Here is a 19,219-nt window from a genome sequence, read left to right as displayed (position 1 = left end):
CCCAGTAAAGAGTGAGTGAATTCAGCTGAATCCTGTTCACGTCATTAACAGACCTGACCTGTTAAATTCAGGACATTCTTTCACTGTTTCAGTCTGGCAGCGGGAATGTGAGACTACTGTACACATTCCTGCTCACTAAAATGCATCCCTCTCTCTTTCCAAAGGTGCCGACTGTGAGACATTTTGGGACATAAACCCTTTGATGGATAACTGTTACCAGTTTAACTTTCAGGCCACGCTGTCTTGGAGTGAAGCACGAACCAGCTGCCAACAGCAGGGAGCAGACCTGCTCAGCATCACTAAAGTTGAGGAACAAATCTATATCAACGGTGAGAGACAGAGGGAAATAAACGCGATTAAATTCATTACATCAATTAAATTATTTGGTTTGGAAAGAGATTAAAATGAAATGATTCTGGTAAATGCAGAAAAACAAGACCAACATTTTTTAAACTCTGTGGAATGTGTTTATAAAGTGTGTGTGTACCGTAGGTTTGATAACTGGGTACAGCGCCACCCTGTGGATGGGACTGAATGACTTGGATCTCAATGGCGGCTGGCAGTGGGCTGACTCCGCCCCTCTCAAATACCTAAACTGGGAAACAGGTGAGACCACGCGCTCATAAAACCACACCCACCCTGACACTCAACTAGTGGATCTTTAGCTATTAAAAATGGTAGCAACTATTCATTTATTACATGGCTCTGTGTAATATGTGATTCTGGACACTTGTGATGTGACACTTCAAATGTCGACTACTGTAGTTTCATGTCTTTTGTAGCACTTTACAGTTTCTTCTCACATACAGTAATTACATTATTTAAAGTAAAATGAATGATAAAAACAAATAATTAGAAATGATTCTTGAGCACCTTATTATCGTATCAGATTGATTACTGAAGTGACGCTGAAGACTGGAGTAATGATTCTTAAAATTCAGCTTTGAAATCACAGGAATAAATTACATTTGAAAATATTTTAAATAGAAAAGAGTTTATTTTAAATTGTAATAATATTTCACTATATTATATGATTATTTTTGCTGTATTTTTATTTAAACGAATGCGGGTTTGAAAACATTAATAACATCTTACCAACCCCAAAATTTTAAACAGTAGTGAATTTATTTATAATATATTTACTTACTTACTTAGTTAGTTACTTGTTTGTTTGCCATGTAATAAGAAGAATAATGTACAGTCAGCAGGTCATTATTAGACCTCTGATAATGACCAATGACCAAACAATAAACCAATAATGACCAGCTGACTATATATTTTTCATACATGTGAAACAATATTTTACTTTAAGACTTTTTTCTGCATTGTTCTGCTCTCTTTAGAGTTCTTAGTTTTTATTTGATTTGGAACAGAGGATATGTAGGAGCTCATTTGCATTTTTCCTTTTAGGGAGGATGTATTATTATCTCACGTGTGCTTGTGTTGTAGAAATGCCAAGCTATGACGAGGAGGAAAACTGTGGAGTGATCAGCACCGACGCCCAGGGTCGCTGGCACAACCGGGACTGTTCAGTAGCTCTGCCTTACATTTGCAAGAAACGACCGAACGCCACACTCGACCCCTTCACCACAGGTATGTGTGCAGTGTGTGAATGCACATTTGTGGCTTGTGGTTCACATATAAATGTACAGAGCACTGTTACCACTGCTTACACTTATACTTTAAATTATTAAATATGATTTGATTTATTTCATAGGTAAACCTTGTCTTGCCCAGCCATGCAATTTAAGTATCTTGACCCAAAATTGCATGCTTTTTTTTTTTTTGCATGGCTTGGATTTTGGATTCTGCTGATCTACCTGAAAGTCTGTTTTGTTCTCGAAGATTTCACCTGTGTCTGTGTGTGAAACAGACTCCTGGGCAGATGACGGGCGCTACCAGTGTGATGTAGGCTGGCAGAACTTCCAGGCGGGCTGCTATAGGCTGACCTCAGACAACCTGGACTGGAGCTCCGCCCACAAAATGTGTCAGAAGATGGAGTCTAACCTTGTTAGCATTCACACCCTCCCAGAACTCGAATTTATCACCAAGCACATGAAGAAAGGTATAGACATGCCAATGCCTATTTATAAATATACAGAGAACATTTTCTTTATCAGTCTTTTAGTCTTTTTAGTAAAAACAATAACTTTTTGTTGAGCATAAACCTCACTAAATTTAGTTCATTTTAAGATAATACATTCAAAATAAAATATATAATAATAATAAAAAAGCATAAAATAAATTTCATATTTTATATAATTTGGCACATTCTCCATGATGTTTGAGACTCTTTCTTCCTGTCTCCTAGACATAGAGGAGTTGTGGATTGGTCTACATGATACAGCAATGCAGATGAACTTTGAATGGACGGATCGCACTCCGGTCATCTTCACGTACTGGCATCCGTTTGAACCCAACAATTTCCGAAGCGTTAACGAGGATTGTGTCACCATCTGGGGTCCTGTGAGTATATATTACTATATGCTGTGTGTATTTTACACACTGTATTGTTCAAAACTTTTAGATCGGTAAGATGTTTTAATGTAAAAGTAGTCTCTTCTGCTCACCAAGGCTGCATTTATTTGATCCACAGTTTTCTATTTTAATATATTTAAAAATGTAATTTATTCCTGTGACGCCAAAGCTGAATTTTCATCATCATAACTCCAGTCTTCAGTGTCACATGATCCTTCAGAAATCATTATAATATTATAATATTTGCTGCTCAAGAAACATTTCTTCTTATTATCAATGTTTAAAACAGTTATGCACAAAAAAAATGTTCTGGATACTTTAATGAATAGAAAGTTTCAAAGAACAGCATTTATCTGAAATAGAAAGCTTTTGTAACTATACACTAGCATTCAAAAGTTTGGGGTCAGTAAGAATTTTTATTTTGGAAAGAATTTAAATAAATTAATAATTTTATTCAGCAGGGATGTATTTATTTGATCAACATTGACCGTACGGACATTTATAATGTTACAAAAGATTTATATTTCAGATAAATGCTGTTCTTTCTATTCATCAAAGAATCCTGAAAAAAATGTATACAACTGTTTTACACATTGATGATAATAACAAATGTCATCTGGGCAGCATATCAGAATGATTTCAGTCTTGGTGAGCGTAAGAGAATTCTTTCAAAAGCATAAAAAAATCCAAACCTTTAAATGGTAATGTAGAATGAGCTATGATTGTAATTTAAAAAAATAAAATATAACAAAATATAATTTTTGGATGAAATAGATGGGTTCTTGGCAGGTGTGTTTTGGGATTCAAATAAAGGTTTCAGTTAAAGGCACAGTGTGTTAATGCAATGTTTTTTCAAACCTTATTTTTTAGAACTGTCTGACTGATGCTAATGGATATGAATCTGTTTTTCTTTAAACTCATGATTAAGACAGCGGTCCTAAAAGGCTAAATTTACAGCAGCTTCATAGCGATAACCCCTCATTATACAGTGTGTGTGTGTGTGCTTGTAGGAGGGCCGCTGGAACGATAGCCCATGTAATTACTCGCTGCCCTCGATCTGCAAGAAAGCGGCTCAGAAGGCTGACGACCGGATAGAGGACCACGGCTGCAAACGGGTAAATCACTCTGTTGCCTTTTCCCTTCCGTCTCCCATTCGTCTTTGTCATTCTTCCCTTTTCATTTGTTTTAACCCTGTAATTATCCGTTCTTGTTTTGTTCTCTGCAGCTCCTGCAGTCTTCTGTTTGTTTCTTCTGTTTAGCCCCACACACACACACACACACACACACATACTTTCTGTCGCCCTCTTTTTCTCTGCATAAAGCCTCTATTCACAGTCGCTGCTGTGTCATGCTGTTAAAACTCCAGATGTGGTCAGTAGACCCAGACCTGCCACAAGCATACAATAAACAGAGAAGTCTGACTCACACACGTTAGTCTCCGTAACTCATAACTGTTTTCAAAAAAGTTTGAGGTCATGGACCAAGTTGCACTCACAGACACAAAATATGCATACATCGGCAAAATGTCATTCTCATTGCCTGTGTCTGTCACCCCTCCACCCATTTCATCAGGTCTCTCTACATGAAACCCCTTTGTTTTGAAGTGTGTGCATGTGTGCATTATTGCAGTTATATTGCTGTGACCCTGGTAATAGGCATCTGTTAAATAAGAACTGTGACCCTGGGTGCCATCAGCTAGGTCAGAGAGGTCAGAGGTTATTAGACTGTTTGACTAAGTTACTACTTTCCCTTCTTTTCTTGAACATGCAGAACCAGGGTGTTGCTCTTTGGTTGTAAAAGTGTTCTGAATGGTTTTTAGTATGATGATTAAGTGATAATATTAAAATAGAAAACAGTTATTTTAAGTTGTAATAATAAAATTTGTATCCAATAAATGCAGCATTGGTGAGCATTGAAGACTTCTTTCAAATCATTTTTTAAAATCCCACCGACCCCAAACTTTTGAAATCATAATGTATCTACATTGCATATTATTGTTCATCTCTCTTCCACGTTCTTCTTGTATTGAGCTTTACAAATTGCAATAGATTTATAAGGCAAGCACTTTCTGCAGATGAAAATCTAGTTAGAGAATGTAACGTTTCTTACAGTCATTGTGAGTTTGTCAGACAATGAGAGAACACATCTGTCTCTCAGTTATGCCTTAAACAGACAGCCGGCAGACAGGTCAAGTTACCACTTCTTGCCAAGTGCTGACGTGTCATTTAGATACATTCCTTAAAATGTGGGTGTCAGTGTGTGTACAAGTTTGGCTATACTTGTGAAGGTCAAATGTCCTCACTTATAGTGAAATATTATGACAACTGATGAGTGAAGACATTTGACTGATCCTCACTGGTTAAAAAGACTTATAAATTGGACAAAACATGTTTCAAAAGAAAATATTCTTAACCTGATATAAAAACAATGGAAGTCTATGCAATATCCTCCCTAATATGGTGAAACAAACGTGTGTGTGCATGTTTTGTTTTTGTCATTTTTTACTAGGGGGAGGGGGCTTTATTAATTTTGCCATAGGTCAAATCCACCTATGAACAGAACCAGCTTAGACCAGTATGGATTGCTTGCTAGTCCAGACTGGTTTATGCTAGTTTGTGCTGGTGGGGATGCTTTTAATTAGAAAAATTAAATGCAAACAATTTAAATAATTTTCAAAAAAATGTCCAGATTATGCCCCCACAAATGGTTTTCTTTCCGGTGTATCGATACATAAAACATTTAACATTTAAAAATCTCTAGGTTTAAAAAAAAAAAAAGCTGAACTGTTCAGAAGCATCCATGTTCAAGCAAGAATAATTGAATGCATTATAACCCTGCAAACTTCTTTCTCTTTTCCTCTGGTGAATCTCCTCAGGGTTGGAGATGGCACAGTCCTTCCTGTTTCAAGGTTGGAGAAGAATCTCTACCCTTTAGTGATGCAAAAGGCATGTGCGCTAGCAACAATGCTACGCTCGCCATTATCAATAACAGGTACTAGACACAAGCCTAGCAACATGGATTGGATATGTAGTCAGCTTGTATGCTTTTTCCTGAAATCATTAAATTACAGAGTAACTCATGAGGTGCTCGTGTGCGTGTTTCCAGGTTTGAGCAGGCCTTTGTGAGCAGCCTGGTGTTTGGACGGTCTGTTGATCAGTTCTGGCTCGGCCTGTATAATGAGAATAGCACCAGCCCCTTCCACTGGATAACCGGAGACGAGCTCGCATACACCAACTGGAACAGAGACGAACCAGGTACAGAAACACACGCCACCGACCGTATATTTGAGATGAGCATGTGTTGCACCTGAATAGCTTGTGCCTGTATATCATTCCTTTTATCATTTGGTACTAAACCATAAAAATGCTAATCCTGAACCTGCTTGATGTGCAGCACGGATGAAGGGAGGCTGTGTGGTGATGGTGTCAGGTCAGGCCATGGGTCTGTGGGAGGTGAAGGACTGTGCCAGCGTCCGCTCCAAATACATTTGCAAACAGAATCAGGACAGTTCTTTCATCCCCATCCCTCCTGCTCCTCAGCCTACGCCCTCCCTGACAGGGTCATGCCCATCAGGATGGAAAAGCACCAATGCGTTCCGCCACTGCTACAAGGTGCGTCTGTCACAGCTGTGCACCACTTTGGAATCGAAAACGCCTTGTAAATTCCAATTTGAACTGAATTTGTATTTGGATGCAGGTTCTATATATAAATCTATAGCTAGGTCTATACAGTACACTCACATAAAGCGATATATACAATATAGCAAATCAAACAGTCTGATGTTTTTAAACTGCAAAATTTGTTTATATTATCACCCAGCTCTTTAAAAAAGCTTTATCTTCGCATAGGGTAATATATACTAGTAAATCTCAACTGCTTGATTGCTTGTATCGTTGCTAAATGTAAACTATATTATTATTGCCCAGCACTAGTCTGCTAAATGCAGCTACAAGGCATGAAGTAATTTAGATATTATTGAAATTAACATCATGATTTTCTGTAAAGCTGCTTTAAAACAAAGTGTATTGTGAAAAGTGTTGTCTTGACTTGCAAAGTCATATAATTTCTGTTAGTGTAGTTTTTGTAGTTTTAACAATTTAAACATTGATTTTCCCAGATTGCTCTCTTAATTTAACCTAAAGTCTTTACAATGCAGTACAAGAATCATGGATGTTTCATGGTGCTGAAATTAAAATACATTTTTGATGACTGCATTAATTGTTTTGACCGTAATCGTTTCATCGAATAAAATGTCACAATTAATGACCACAAATTTATCACAAAATTAATAATCACAAATCTTTTGAGGTGAATTATCCAGTAAATTCTTCTTCCTGTCATTCCGTTTCAAATTCCAGATCAACCTCCTGTTAGTGTTGCTGTTCAATTCAAAAACTGAGCTTATTCTTAAAAAGTGAATTTTGTCCAGCCCTGGTGTCAGTGATCGCTGTGCTTTTGTAGGTCTTCCATGCAGGTGCACTGGAGAAGAGATTGACTTGGATTCAAGCTCACAAATTCTGCCAGAAACATGGAGCTCAGCTTGCCAGCTTCAGCACACCGGAGGAAGAGGCCTTTGTCTTCCAGATCCTGCATGAGGCCTTCGGGTAGGTGTGTGTGATGAAGGGTACAGGTGTGTGTTTGTAATGAATGAGGGGGTGAGAATTCATGTTTTTGTAAAGTTTTCTTTATTCACCACTTTTTACACTCAAATACTCCAGAAATAATGTCTTTATGTTTTTTATGTGTAAGATTAGTTATTATCTTAAACAATAGTTGTGTTCGAGTTGAACTATACTAGGCTTCCGCCGACGGGCGAGATGTGCCTGTTGCAGAGTTGAAAACGGAGACAAGAAGTCTGACACTTTCTGCTTCCTGTAATCCTGTAGTGACGCTCGCATGGTCCAAATATTAGTCAAATACACCGAAGTTTCAGACATTTTCATGAAGCAACAGAAACATTTTTCATTCTCTACTTTATGTACTGCTTAATACAGTGCCAAATGTACAACAATAAAGTTCAACAAAAGCCAATAGTATTTACCAATAAAGTGGCTCTATATTTTTTATAGACATTATATATACATTTATATATTATATATTTATAATTTTATTTATTTGAATCAGTTTCATTTTGAAAAATATGACACAATATAACATTAAGATTACATGAAAACAGTTTTTACTGTTTTAAAAACACGAATTTGTGAGCATCAGGCCAATCGTGAAACAGCTGTGTCGTCACCAGAGCATGTGCAGATGATTTGGGGCGGCTGGTCTCGTCTTTAAAGGGATAGTTCACTTTGAAATTAATTTTTGATATGTTTTAGCTTACCTCAAGGGCATCCAAGATGTAGGTGTCTTTGTTTCCACAGTATTTTCAATTTTGATATTTTTAGGTCAAACCGTTCTTGTCTGACAGTCATATCATGCAGGTCTATGGGGTCCACCTCAAAGAGCATGCACAGAGAAGTCCAAATTAAACATGATTGAATGACTCGTAAATGTAAGTACACATTGATGGCCTAAGACACGAAACGAGCGGTTTGTGTGAGAAAACGAACAGTATTTATATCGTTTTTACCTCTTGTAACACAGCCACGTCCAAGTGATCTGAGGGCGCGAGTGCATCCTGGTGTGTGACGTGTGCGCAGACTGGTGCATAGATGTATACACTAGATGTCGCCTTGGCTACGGCAGTTCATTGGAACGAATGTCTTTAATGCGGAATCTAGTGTATATATATCTATGCACCAGTCTGCGTACACGTCACACACCAGGATGCGCTCGCGCCCCCTCAGATCACTTGGACGTGGCTGTGTTACAAGAGGTAAAAACGATATAAATACTGTTAGTTTTCTCACACAAACCGCTCGTTTCGTGTCTTAGGCCATCAATGTGTACTTACATTTACGAGTCATTAAATCATGTTTAATTTGGACTTCTCTGTGCATGCTCTTTGAGGTGGACCCCATAGACCTGCATGATATGACTGTCAGACAAGAACGGTTTGACCTAAAAATATCAAAATTGAAAATACTGTGGAAACAAAGACACCTACATCTTGGATTCCCTTGAGGTTAGCTAAAACATATCAAAAAATAATTTCAAAGTGAACTATCGCTTTAATAAAATTTCGTATCAGAATTCATTGCGATTGGTCTGCGCGGCGCCTCATTTAGTCGAACTTACCTTTTATGAGTAGAATGCATCATGTGAAAACTGCCTGTTAAAGGTATAGTAGTGTCTAACAGTTCTGCTTTCTGATTGGCTGTGTGGACAGGGAGGCGGAGGATCATGAGCAGCACTGGATATGGATCGGGATTTCACGCCGGAACAGTGACAGTTGGACATGGAGTGACGGATCAGCTGTGAGTTTCTTAAAATACTGTGAATTTTTCATTGCATTCATTGTACTACAGCAGTGTGTATACTGAATATTTGAATAATATTAATGGTTATTTTAATACTAAGGCAGGAAATTAATGATATCCAGTATGAATTAAGAATTTTAAATTCAGTGCTTGTTTTGTCTAATTCTAAATAACTATGAGAGCCCTTTGGGAGTTTGCTGAGGCCCTCTAGTGGGCCTCGACCCCCTGTTTGAGAGCCAGAAAAAAATAGATTCTTAAAGGGTTATTAGTTCACCCAAAAATAAAAATTCTGTCATTAATTACTCGTCATTTCAAACCCGTAAGACCTGCGTTCATCTTCAGAACACAAATGAAGATATTTTTGATGAATTCCGAGAACTTTCTGTCCCTCCACAGACTGCAACGTTATTATTACCACTTTCAAGGCCCAGAAAGGTAGTTAAGACATTGTTAAAACAGTCCATGTGACTATAGTGGTTAAACCTTAATGTTATGAAGCAACGAGAATACTTTTTGTTCTCAAAAATAAAAAATGCAACAAAAATTTTTTCGCCCATAAAGTATTCTCGTCGCTTCATAACATTAAGGTTTAACCACTATAGTCACATGGACTGTTTTAACAATGTCTTAACTACCTTTCTTGGCCTTGACAGTGGTAATAATAACGTTGCAGTCTGTGGAGGGACAGAAAGCTCTCGGACTCATCTCAATTTGTGTTCTGAAGATGAACAAAGGTCTTACGGACCATAATTTAAATTTTTGGGTGAACTAAAATAACAAATTAACAAAAATGTACTACCATTGTATTCTTTGAAGTACCACGGCAAATATCAATGTACAATGGCATTGTGATCTGCTACCATTTACTTTACTATAGTCCCGTCACACTAACGTTTTGCTTGTAATTCTACAATATAAAGTCTATAATCTTTTTTCTCTTTCAGGTGGCCTATCAGAACTTTGGCAGGGGGAATTATGGCTCTGCTGAGTGCGGAGCAGCTAACATGGCTGACACCAACTGGTTCGTATCACACTGTGAGTCTGAGCTAGACTGGATCTGCAAAATACCTAAAGGGAAGGTAGAAGAGGAACCCGAGAGCCATGAAGGTCTGTCACAGTGCACGTTACCATGTCATCTTCTCTTTTTTTGCCTTTAGAAACAAGCTTGTTTGTCAGCTGAATATGATTTTGAATCTAAGTAATGTGAGATGACTATAAGTGTGTGTCTTTGTGTAGACACTGGTTTAGAGTGGGTTGACTTTGAGGAGGCCCAGTATAAAATGTTTGAACATCGCTCCACGTGGGACCAGGCTCAGAGGATCTGCTCCTGGTTCCACGCCTCTCTGGTCTCCATGCACTCTCCGAAGGAGAATCAGTTTTTGGTTAACACTTTACGCAAGGTACGCACACATAACACAAACACACACTCCTCTGAGATGTATCCTTATGACAGCTTATTGTGATCTAGACTTAAAGGAATAATTCACCCAAAAATGAAAATACTGTCAGCATTTCCTTCATGTCATTACGACCTTACATTATTTTCTTTCTTATATGATACTCAAAATGAAATCTCAGACAGAATGTCAGGGCGTTGACTGGTAACAGTAATTTGTATTGTGAATGTAATATGAAGCTGGAATGACATGAGAGTAAATTTACAACATTTTATTTTGGGGTGGATATTTTGAATGGAGAGTATATATACTTTTAATCTTAACTGTATATCAAATGTATTTGAAATACCAACCAGGATTTGTATATTTCACCGTATCTAGATGTCCCGCAAAGAAAATGATCTGTGGTGGGTTGGGTTACACACATTTAAGAACGATGGGAGATTAAGATGGTCTGATTATTCGGTGCTCAACTATGTGTCCTGGGGACTAGGACAGCCTCGGCCAATCAGCAAAGAGCCCAAATGTGTCCAAATCTCCGCCTCAAAAGGTTTGACCAGAAAATATGTCATCTTTACCTTGATTTGACATGCACCGGTTTTGACTGCACATTTTAAAACATTTATAATTGAATAAACTTAAAGTGGTCCACGGGTTTAAGGTTCAAGTTAAGTGAATTGCTTTAATGTTTTCTCAGGTGACTGGTCAGACCAGAAGTGTCACGTCGATCTTCCGTACGTGTGTAAGAGGGTAAATGTGACGGGTACCATCCCTCCCACACCCGCTCCTCCTCTCATACCCGCCGGCTGCCCCCAGGGCTGGAGTCCTTTTCTACACAAGGTCAGAAATTCACTCCCATAACCTGTCTGCTTTTACACTTGCAAGGCTACGCTGTAGTTCTGTTTGCATTCAAATTTTGTTTTAGGTTCATCTATTTTTTTTATATATATAATAAATTTTATACTTTTTAAGAAATGTATCATTACTTTGACTGCAACTGTTCATAAATTTATTAGATCATGAAAAGGGATTTAAAAAAAAGGTAGGGTAAAAATCAGTCGGTTTACTGATGAAGCAAGATATTACATTTTGATTTTGATTATAGATTTTTTCGCTAGAATGTAAGAATAGTCATGAACTCTTCTTGTTAATCCTAAGTACAGTTATTGTTCTCTAATTTGATGTAAACTATCTATTTATATCATGATGCTTATAATATTGGTTGATCATGTGATCTATGTAACCATGTGACTCCTTAAATTAAGATGGCAACTGCACTAAGCATTGTAAGCTTGACATTGACAAAGATCACATGTGACTGAAACATTTGCCCTTTTTTCCAGTAAAATGTTGTTTTTATCTCACATTTGATGACTTATTCTTTGGTAGAGTGTGCTGACTCTCTTGATGTGTTTTAGAATGTAAGGAAATACAGATCTGCCCTTTCTCCCAGGAATATTCACATTGCACATTTTCTCATATCAGTAATCTCTGAATTCTGTTTCTTTCCCTCATTTTCCAACAGTGTTATAAGGTGTTTGGAGAGGAGCTGTCGAGTCGTAGCACTTGGGAGGCTGCCTCCAAGACGTGTCTGACACATAGAGCCACGCTAGTGACAGTGCCAAACCACAGAGTTCAGGGTAAATCAAACCCACACACACTACAGAAGGGAAGCTAGGTTACGCGAAAAAGAAAAAAATATATGAAAGAATAAGAATCATATAGATAACTATTATGAATCTTGGGACTAACATGCCGCAACGTCTGTGGTGCTTAGGGCCCTGTTTTAGGCTAACCTCGGATGTTAACCTCGAATGTTATCTATTTCTTTCTCTCTCTCTCATTAGCGTTCCTTTTGACTCTGTTACCCAACAGCAGTTTCCATGTGTGGGTGGGGCTCACTTCAGAATCTCAGGCTCAGTTCCGGTGGTTTGAACCTGGGTTGCTTAGCTACACTAACTGGGCCCCTGGAGAACCAGTGGACAACAGACAAATGAAAAGCCCGGTACTGGATTGTGAATGACTGAATGTCATTCTTTGTTATGAATGACTGAATCAATCAATCAATCAATCAATCAATCAATCAATCAATCAATCAATCTATCTATCTGTCTGTCTGTCTGTCTGTCATTTGTAAATTTAGAAATTTACCCATCAATATGCATATGTGTGTCCCATTAGGGTAACTGCATAGTGCTTCTCCATGGTAGTCCTCAACGGATGATGGGAATGTGGGCGTCTCGCAAGTGTGACGCAGAGAAACATGGCTTCATCTGCATGAAGGATAAAGGTACAGGAACATCTCAAATTCACAGACACACACACATATGCATATACGCTGTGTTATATTTCCTGTGTGCATGTGTTTCCAGACCCTGCCTTGCCCCCTGGCCTGGACCCTCTTCCCCCATCATTAGATGGCTCATTAGAATTCGATGGCGTGCAGTACCGGATCTTGCAGAAGCGTCTGGACTGGCATGCAGCTCTACAGGTGTGTGAATCCATTAATGGAACACTGGCTGCAGTTCGGGACCCACGGCAACATGCCTACCTCACCCTCCTCCTCAGCACTCTCCGCAAACCCGCCTGGATTGCACTACACAACGATGGGGTGAGTGACATTGTGTGCATGTTGTACGTCTCGTCTCCTGACATGTCAGAGATTCAGCAAAAGCTTCTTGTATTTCCAGGGGCGAAGCTACACATGGTTGGGCGAAGAGGAGATCTCTTTTAGTGACTGGGCGGATAGAGAGCCCAATCATATGTATGGATGCGGTCACATGACCACTGAGGGCCAGTGGACTGTGGCTGCTTGTAATACAAAATTAAATGCTGCCATCTGTGAAATTAACACGGGTAAGAAAATGTTATATTATATTTCAGAATGCTATATTTTTTTCTAATATTCTTTGGACAGTAGGTACATTTTGTAAATGCATGGAATTCCCAGATGAAGTAGCTTACTACACTGACCCAAATGTGTGTATGCATGCAAAGTTAGCTCACTCTTTGATTGAGATACAGATTTTGTACTTTTTTTTTATTATAGCAAGCAATATTCAGTGTATAAAAGTTGTTTTAGTAGTAGTATTTATATACTATTATATACAGGGGTGCACATAACTTTTTTAGGTATGGTTCTCAAGGGAGCACCTGGAGATGCTGCTCGATACTCACATTTTACGCGACGCACTTATCCTACAAGCTGTCATCACTTTCCTCCTTTCTTTTCTCTCAAACATGGTAGATGATGTTCCATTTTATTTAATTTTTTCGTTTTAATTGTTCTGGATTCCATTTTATTCTGTTTAAATTTTTGGACCGATTTTCGGCACAACTTGATGAAAGCTTTAAACGCTTCAGAAAGCCTCGGTTTCCCATCACTAATGAACACACTCATCATCATGATTGCTTTCTTACCAGAGATGGAGAATAATCCTACTCCAGTAACTCACCTGTTCCCAAAAATGTTGGTACTCAAAACAAAAGTGCTTCCCTCCACGTTTTCTGCTGTTATGTGCACCCCTGATTATTGTATTATTTTCAGTCAATTTTAGTTTAAGTTCAAGTCATTTGCTTTTCTCATTTTTTATTAGTTTTGTTATATTTCTATACAGCTTTTTTTATTTAAATTTGAGTTTGAGTAATTTGTTTCTAAGGCATATCTAATTTTTGTAAGTTGTTAAATTTGAGTTTTTCATCTAATATTTAAACTTTATTTTATTTCAACATTATTTAAAATGGCCAAAAGCTATTGTAAAAAATGTAACAACAACACAGGTGTATTCTGTGCAGGATGCTGGTGTTCCATTCCAGACATAGCCAATGTGTGTTTGGATCTCTGTGTCTGTGGTGTTATATTTGCCCAAAATTTGCAGACGTGTTCTAATAGCATTTTGCTTGTTCTGTGTCTGTGTCAGAGAGAAGGATAGACCACAGGTGGATGTATCCAGATATTTGCCCACATCCTGTAGGTAATTGGTCCTGGGTTCCTTTCAGAAATCACTGCTACTCGTTCATCCTGCACGAGCTACAGTTTAAACACGAGGCCATACACAAGTGTAGCAAAGGTAACGTCCACACACAGGAAAAGCCAACAAGAAGAGCATATTACACAATAAAACGTCGGTAATCTTGTTTTTTTCTTTCTCAGTGGGAGCTAAGCTGTTGTCAATATTAGATGAAAACGAGAATGGTTTTGTGTGGGAGCACATGCAAAGTTTTCAACAACAGGCCCACGGCGCTTGGCTTGGAATGATCTTTAACTCCAAAGGCAAGATGGTTAATAAATAACACTTGTTTTCTTTATTGACCTTAAATTTGGATCTCCTTTATTTAGACCTCCATGTTTGTCTTTGATTCTACAGAAGGCAGTCTGGAGTGGTCCGACAGTGAAGTAGTGGACTACAGTAACTGGGAGCAGCAGGACGCTAATCTGAGCATGCTGTCCGCCAACAGCTGCTTCTGGGTTCAGAGCAACACGGGCCTCTGGAGGCCTGGGTCCTGTAAAAATCGCACACATGGAGTCATCTGTAAACGACCACGAGGTACTATGGACTGTCACATGCATATGGAAACATATGATATATCTGCATATAGAAAAATGCTACACAAAAGCACAAACTTATTAAAACATTCCTATGTGTAACCACAGTGTCATCCAGACTCGTCCAGACTCCAAAAGTATGTGTACATAGAAGTTTTAAAGGGTTAGGTCACCCCAGTGTGTGAAAAACCCATCAATATTTGAGGGGGTCCCCATCTCCTGATTGTTGCGCAATACCGATCTAAATTTTCACAAATTACAATATTTCATGGAGCTAGTAACATCACCGTTGATCCATTATTCTGCGAGGTGTAAACCCGGTCCCTTTTCTGAGAGTAGCAATGTTTTTGTTTTTCTAGACTCTAAACAATTTTAACCCCAATTTTAGTGTGTAAAAAGGGTTGCAGTCTTTCCGTTCGCCCACCTGCTTCGTTGTCCAACCAGCCCCCCTGGACCCCCCCGTATTTCGCACCCTGGGTCAGCCAAAATGTTTAATTCTGTCATTAATTACTCCCGCCTCATGTAATTATGTCTTTACTACCTTTCTGGGGCTTGAAAGTGGTAGTTGCATAGACTGTCATTGGAGCTCTCAGACCTCATTAAAAAGATCTTCATTTGTATACTAAAGATGAACAAATTTCTTAAGGGTTTGGAACGATTTGAGGATGAGTAAAAAATGACAGAATTTTAATTTTTTGATGAACTAATCCTTTAAGAACTTGTTGAAACACAAGCAACAAACATTTCGCCATTGGGATAATAAAGTAATCAATCAACCAATCAATAAGTCAATCAATCAATCAATCAATCAATCAATCAATCAATCAATCGCACAACAACAAAACATTTATTTTTAAAGGTCAATAAGCAGGTGATAAATGATCATTAAAGGGTGCATTAAAATGATCAAACCTAACAGTAAAGACATTTATTATATTATAAAAACAGTTCTTTTGAACTTTCTATTCAGTAAGAATCCTTAAAAAAATGTCCACAAAAATATTTAGTGGCGCAAATATTTTTAACATTGATAATAAGAATGTTTTCTTGAACTTCAAATCATCATATTAGAATGATTTCTGAAGGATCATGTGACACTGGAGTAATGACTGTTTTGCCTTTACATGAATAAATTGCTTTATTGTAATAATATTTCACAATATTACTGTTTTTACTGTATTGTATCAAATAAATGCAGCCTTGTTGAACATAAGAGACTTCTAAAACAGCACAATATCTTACCAACCAAAAACCCTAGTATATAACAAGAAATGTTGAAAATGATAAGTTGACCTCAAGGAAAAAATAAATATCTAAGAATGTATGAAATGGAAGAAATGCTAATACAATGATTCACATTATTGAGCCTAATTTTTTTATTTATTCCCCATTTTCAATAGGAGCCGCAATAGAGCCTGTATTTCAACGTAAGTTATAATCCTATTTAAACCTCACATTTACCTAAAATATGGTGACAACATTATCAAAAATCTATTGAATGAATAATCTTAAAGTTGCTTGTCATTTTCTTATTTGAATATTTTCTTGTTTCTCTTTCTTCCAGCTGAGGTGGACCATCTCCATGTATTAATTCAGGTCCTGGTGGCCGCGCTGGTTCTGATCGCTCTGGTGGTGGGTGGGATTTTTCTGTATCGTAGGCGGAGCTTTGGCTCTACGGGCTCCTATGAGAGCGCTCGGTACAGCCGCACTAACTCCGCCCCCTCCGAAGAAGCAGAAAAAAACATTCTCGTTTCAGACATGGAGTTGAACGAACAGAGCGAATAATGCTGGATGTGTTCAAACTGATTCGAAACACCAAGGAAAACAATTCTGCTGACGCAGCAACTGACTGAGAGAATTTACGTTTAGGAAAAAATCTTTTTTTTTTTTTTTTTTTTAAGACACTGAGAGAGCTGTGTAGAGCGCAGCAGATGATCAACCAAAATCAACAGAGCTGAAACTTTTTTTCTCCTAAGGTCAATCCATCCAAGTCTGTCAGCCAATCAAATTCCATCATCTCAGAGGAGCTGTTTGGATTGGCTAGTGTGGAAAATAGCATTTTGTTTGTTTGTTTGTTTGTTTCTTTATCCGGAAGTTGAAATAGTTTATATGCGTATTTTTTTCATGTCATAGTTTTATCCTTTAGTGCCAAAAGGGAACAGTGTCCCCCAAAAATCACATTGACTGGAACTTACAGACTATGAGAGCGCACAATCACACACACACACTACAAGGTAACGCCACAACAGTATTTCTTTTTTAGACTGTGACTTTTGAAGTTATTTGTTGTGCCATTTTTTTTATTGCTCTTTTTCAAAATGTGTGCAGCTGAATTTGATTATCTCTGGGTCAGAATCCAGGTCCCTCGCTGATCCGTCTGAAAATGATAATCATAATAATTACACATCAAATGAAACGATGGTATGTTTGAAGTTCAGTGGTGCAGAACCAAAAAAAAAAAAGAAAGAACTGCGGACAGAAATAGACAGATGAAAGTGCATGTGAATGAGCCTGTGACAAACACCGCAGTGTCTCTCTCTCTCTCTAATCACACGCTGAACGCAGAGCTGCCCAACAGGAAGTCTGATCTCACTGTAACGGTTTGCTTGATCTCAGCCGGTGTGATGAGCTCATGTAAATGCTGAATCCAAACAGTACGTGGAATGAAACTTAAACTTTGTACTTCTTTCTCTAGTTCTTCTTTCCAGTTCTTAACCGTTCCCTGTTTTCTTGCCTTCCTTTTCCTCCCCTCGACTCTTGGCGAGGCCTCGAGGTGAAACGGTGCTGTGGCCAGCTGTGGAATGTGGAGCAGATCTGGAGCCAATCAGAACACAGGAGCGAAGAGGGCAAGGCATTAGAGAGAGAGAGAATAGTGAAGGTTCGAAATGGGTTCTTCAAAAAGGGATAAGGGAGGAGAAGATGGAGAGGAGGAGACAGTAAGAGGTGGGGCTTTAGGTGAGCCGCGGTTACGGGAAGTGTTGGCGACTGAAAGGGGACTTAAGTTACTGCTCCCTGCTGGATATTTGCACAGATGGCTTATCTAAGAGTGTTTTAGTCCTGTGCATAAGTTTGCCAAAGAAATCAAGTCAAATTAGTATTACAAATGGGTAAAGTTGTATGGATTGTTGCTGTTACGCTGCAAAAAAAAAATCTTAGTATTGTTTTCCAGCACAAATATCTAAACATTCTTAAACCAAGATATATTTTCTTGAGAAGCCAAATTACTATTTAGTCTTCTTGCTTTCTGAAAAATGCTTAAAATGTTTATGCTTAAAACAAGATAAAGTATCTGCCAATCGGGTAAGATAAATAAACTTAATTCAAAGGGAAAATCATTTTTCTTACCCAGTTGGCAGATACTTTACCTTGTTTTAAGTAAAAACAATAAATGTGTATACTTTTTTATATCTTATGTTATTTTACTTCTTGAGAAAATGTTTAGATATTTGTACAGAAAAACAAGACATAAATACTGAATAATAAAAACTATTTTCCGTGTACATTCTTTATACATTTACTTCTCATGGTTTTAATAAGCAATATGCAATCTGCAGTTTGAAGGCCATTTGACTTAGTTACCAAGGAATTTCAAAAGATTTCTACATTCTCTTAAAGGGATAGTTCACTTTTAAAATGAAAATTATGTCATCATATACTCACCCTCAAGTTGTTTCAAACCTGTATTCATTTCTTTCTTCTGCTGAACACAAATGAAGATATTTTGAAGAATGTCGGTAACCAAACGGTTAACTGGTCCCATTGACTTCCATAGTAGGAAAAAATATATACTATGGCAGTCAATGGGACCAGTTAATTGCTTGGTTACCGACATTCTTCAAAATATCTTCCTTTGTGTTCAGCAGAAGAAAGAAATGCTTACAGGTTTGGAACAACTTGAGGGTGAGTATATGATGACATAATTTTAATTTTAAAGTGAACTATCCCTTTAAACAGTGAGTAGGCTAGTGCTTGTCAGGATTTGTGGTTTCTAAGTTTTTTTTTATTGCATTGCTAATATAGTTGCTGACTCAAAAGAGCTCACCTCCAAGTTCCTTTGGTCTTTGGGTTATTTAGGCTTAGGGGTTTGTTCAGATCGCCAACCCCTAAGTTTGAGGCTTAATATTAGTACATCTTGCGTTAGCAAACACCACTAATAACCCGTAACCAGTGCTTCCATGTATCCATGCTAAATTTACTCGCAAGGCTTTGTTTTTAAAGAGATAGGTGGCGCCATTTCAGCACTTATAGACTATTCTTTACACTTTAAACTTTCTTACTCACTGTTAAAACATAATTTGCTTAGTATTTTACTTACAACTATGAAATAAGATTAGTATGAGAATGGCCTTTATTATAATTATAAGTAAGTAATGACATGACGCATGTGGCCTGAAACTGCAGTACGACATCAGACAGTTGTTTCTCAC

At 37.9% G+C, this 19,219-nt stretch overlaps 1 protein-coding gene across 1 annotated transcript in view; it reads left to right on the top strand.

The window, feature by feature from the left end:
* mrc2 (mannose receptor, C-type 2) overlaps positions 1 to 18,291 on the top strand; it is a 32,583-nt gene extending 14,292 nt beyond the window's left edge. Inside the window, exons 3-28 of the mRNA XM_079617620.1 lie at positions 1 to 11; positions 165 to 329; positions 493 to 606; positions 1,450 to 1,593; positions 1,874 to 2,065; positions 2,312 to 2,466; positions 3,489 to 3,593; positions 5,354 to 5,469; positions 5,584 to 5,732; positions 5,872 to 6,089; positions 6,940 to 7,082; positions 8,759 to 8,846; positions 9,794 to 9,956; positions 10,086 to 10,249; positions 10,628 to 10,796; positions 10,944 to 11,086; positions 11,772 to 11,886; positions 12,094 to 12,251; positions 12,428 to 12,536; positions 12,619 to 12,857; positions 12,937 to 13,102; positions 14,167 to 14,316; positions 14,400 to 14,519; positions 14,614 to 14,793; positions 16,193 to 16,219; positions 16,357 to 18,291. The exon at positions 1 to 11 is cut by the window's left edge and continues 163 nt beyond it. Of these exons, the coding sequence (XP_079473746.1) occupies positions 1 to 11; positions 165 to 329; positions 493 to 606; positions 1,450 to 1,593; positions 1,874 to 2,065; positions 2,312 to 2,466; positions 3,489 to 3,593; positions 5,354 to 5,469; positions 5,584 to 5,732; positions 5,872 to 6,089; positions 6,940 to 7,082; positions 8,759 to 8,846; positions 9,794 to 9,956; positions 10,086 to 10,249; positions 10,628 to 10,796; positions 10,944 to 11,086; positions 11,772 to 11,886; positions 12,094 to 12,251; positions 12,428 to 12,536; positions 12,619 to 12,857; positions 12,937 to 13,102; positions 14,167 to 14,316; positions 14,400 to 14,519; positions 14,614 to 14,793; positions 16,193 to 16,219; positions 16,357 to 16,577 (3,724 nt within the window). The 3' untranslated portion in view covers positions 16,578 to 18,291. The remainder of the gene's footprint in view (positions 12 to 164; positions 330 to 492; positions 607 to 1,449; positions 1,594 to 1,873; positions 2,066 to 2,311; positions 2,467 to 3,488; positions 3,594 to 5,353; positions 5,470 to 5,583; positions 5,733 to 5,871; positions 6,090 to 6,939; positions 7,083 to 8,758; positions 8,847 to 9,793; positions 9,957 to 10,085; positions 10,250 to 10,627; positions 10,797 to 10,943; positions 11,087 to 11,771; positions 11,887 to 12,093; positions 12,252 to 12,427; positions 12,537 to 12,618; positions 12,858 to 12,936; positions 13,103 to 14,166; positions 14,317 to 14,399; positions 14,520 to 14,613; positions 14,794 to 16,192; positions 16,220 to 16,356) is intronic.
* Positions 18,292 to 19,219: the final 928 nt, after the last annotated feature.

This window comes from Phoxinus phoxinus (assembly GCF_949152265.1).
Source record: "Phoxinus phoxinus genome assembly, chromosome: 1".
NCBI lineage: Eukaryota > Metazoa > Chordata > Actinopteri > Cypriniformes > Leuciscidae > Phoxinus > Phoxinus phoxinus.
Note: the sequence above shows the minus strand (reverse complement) of the source record. Positions and strands in the feature narration are given on the sequence as shown.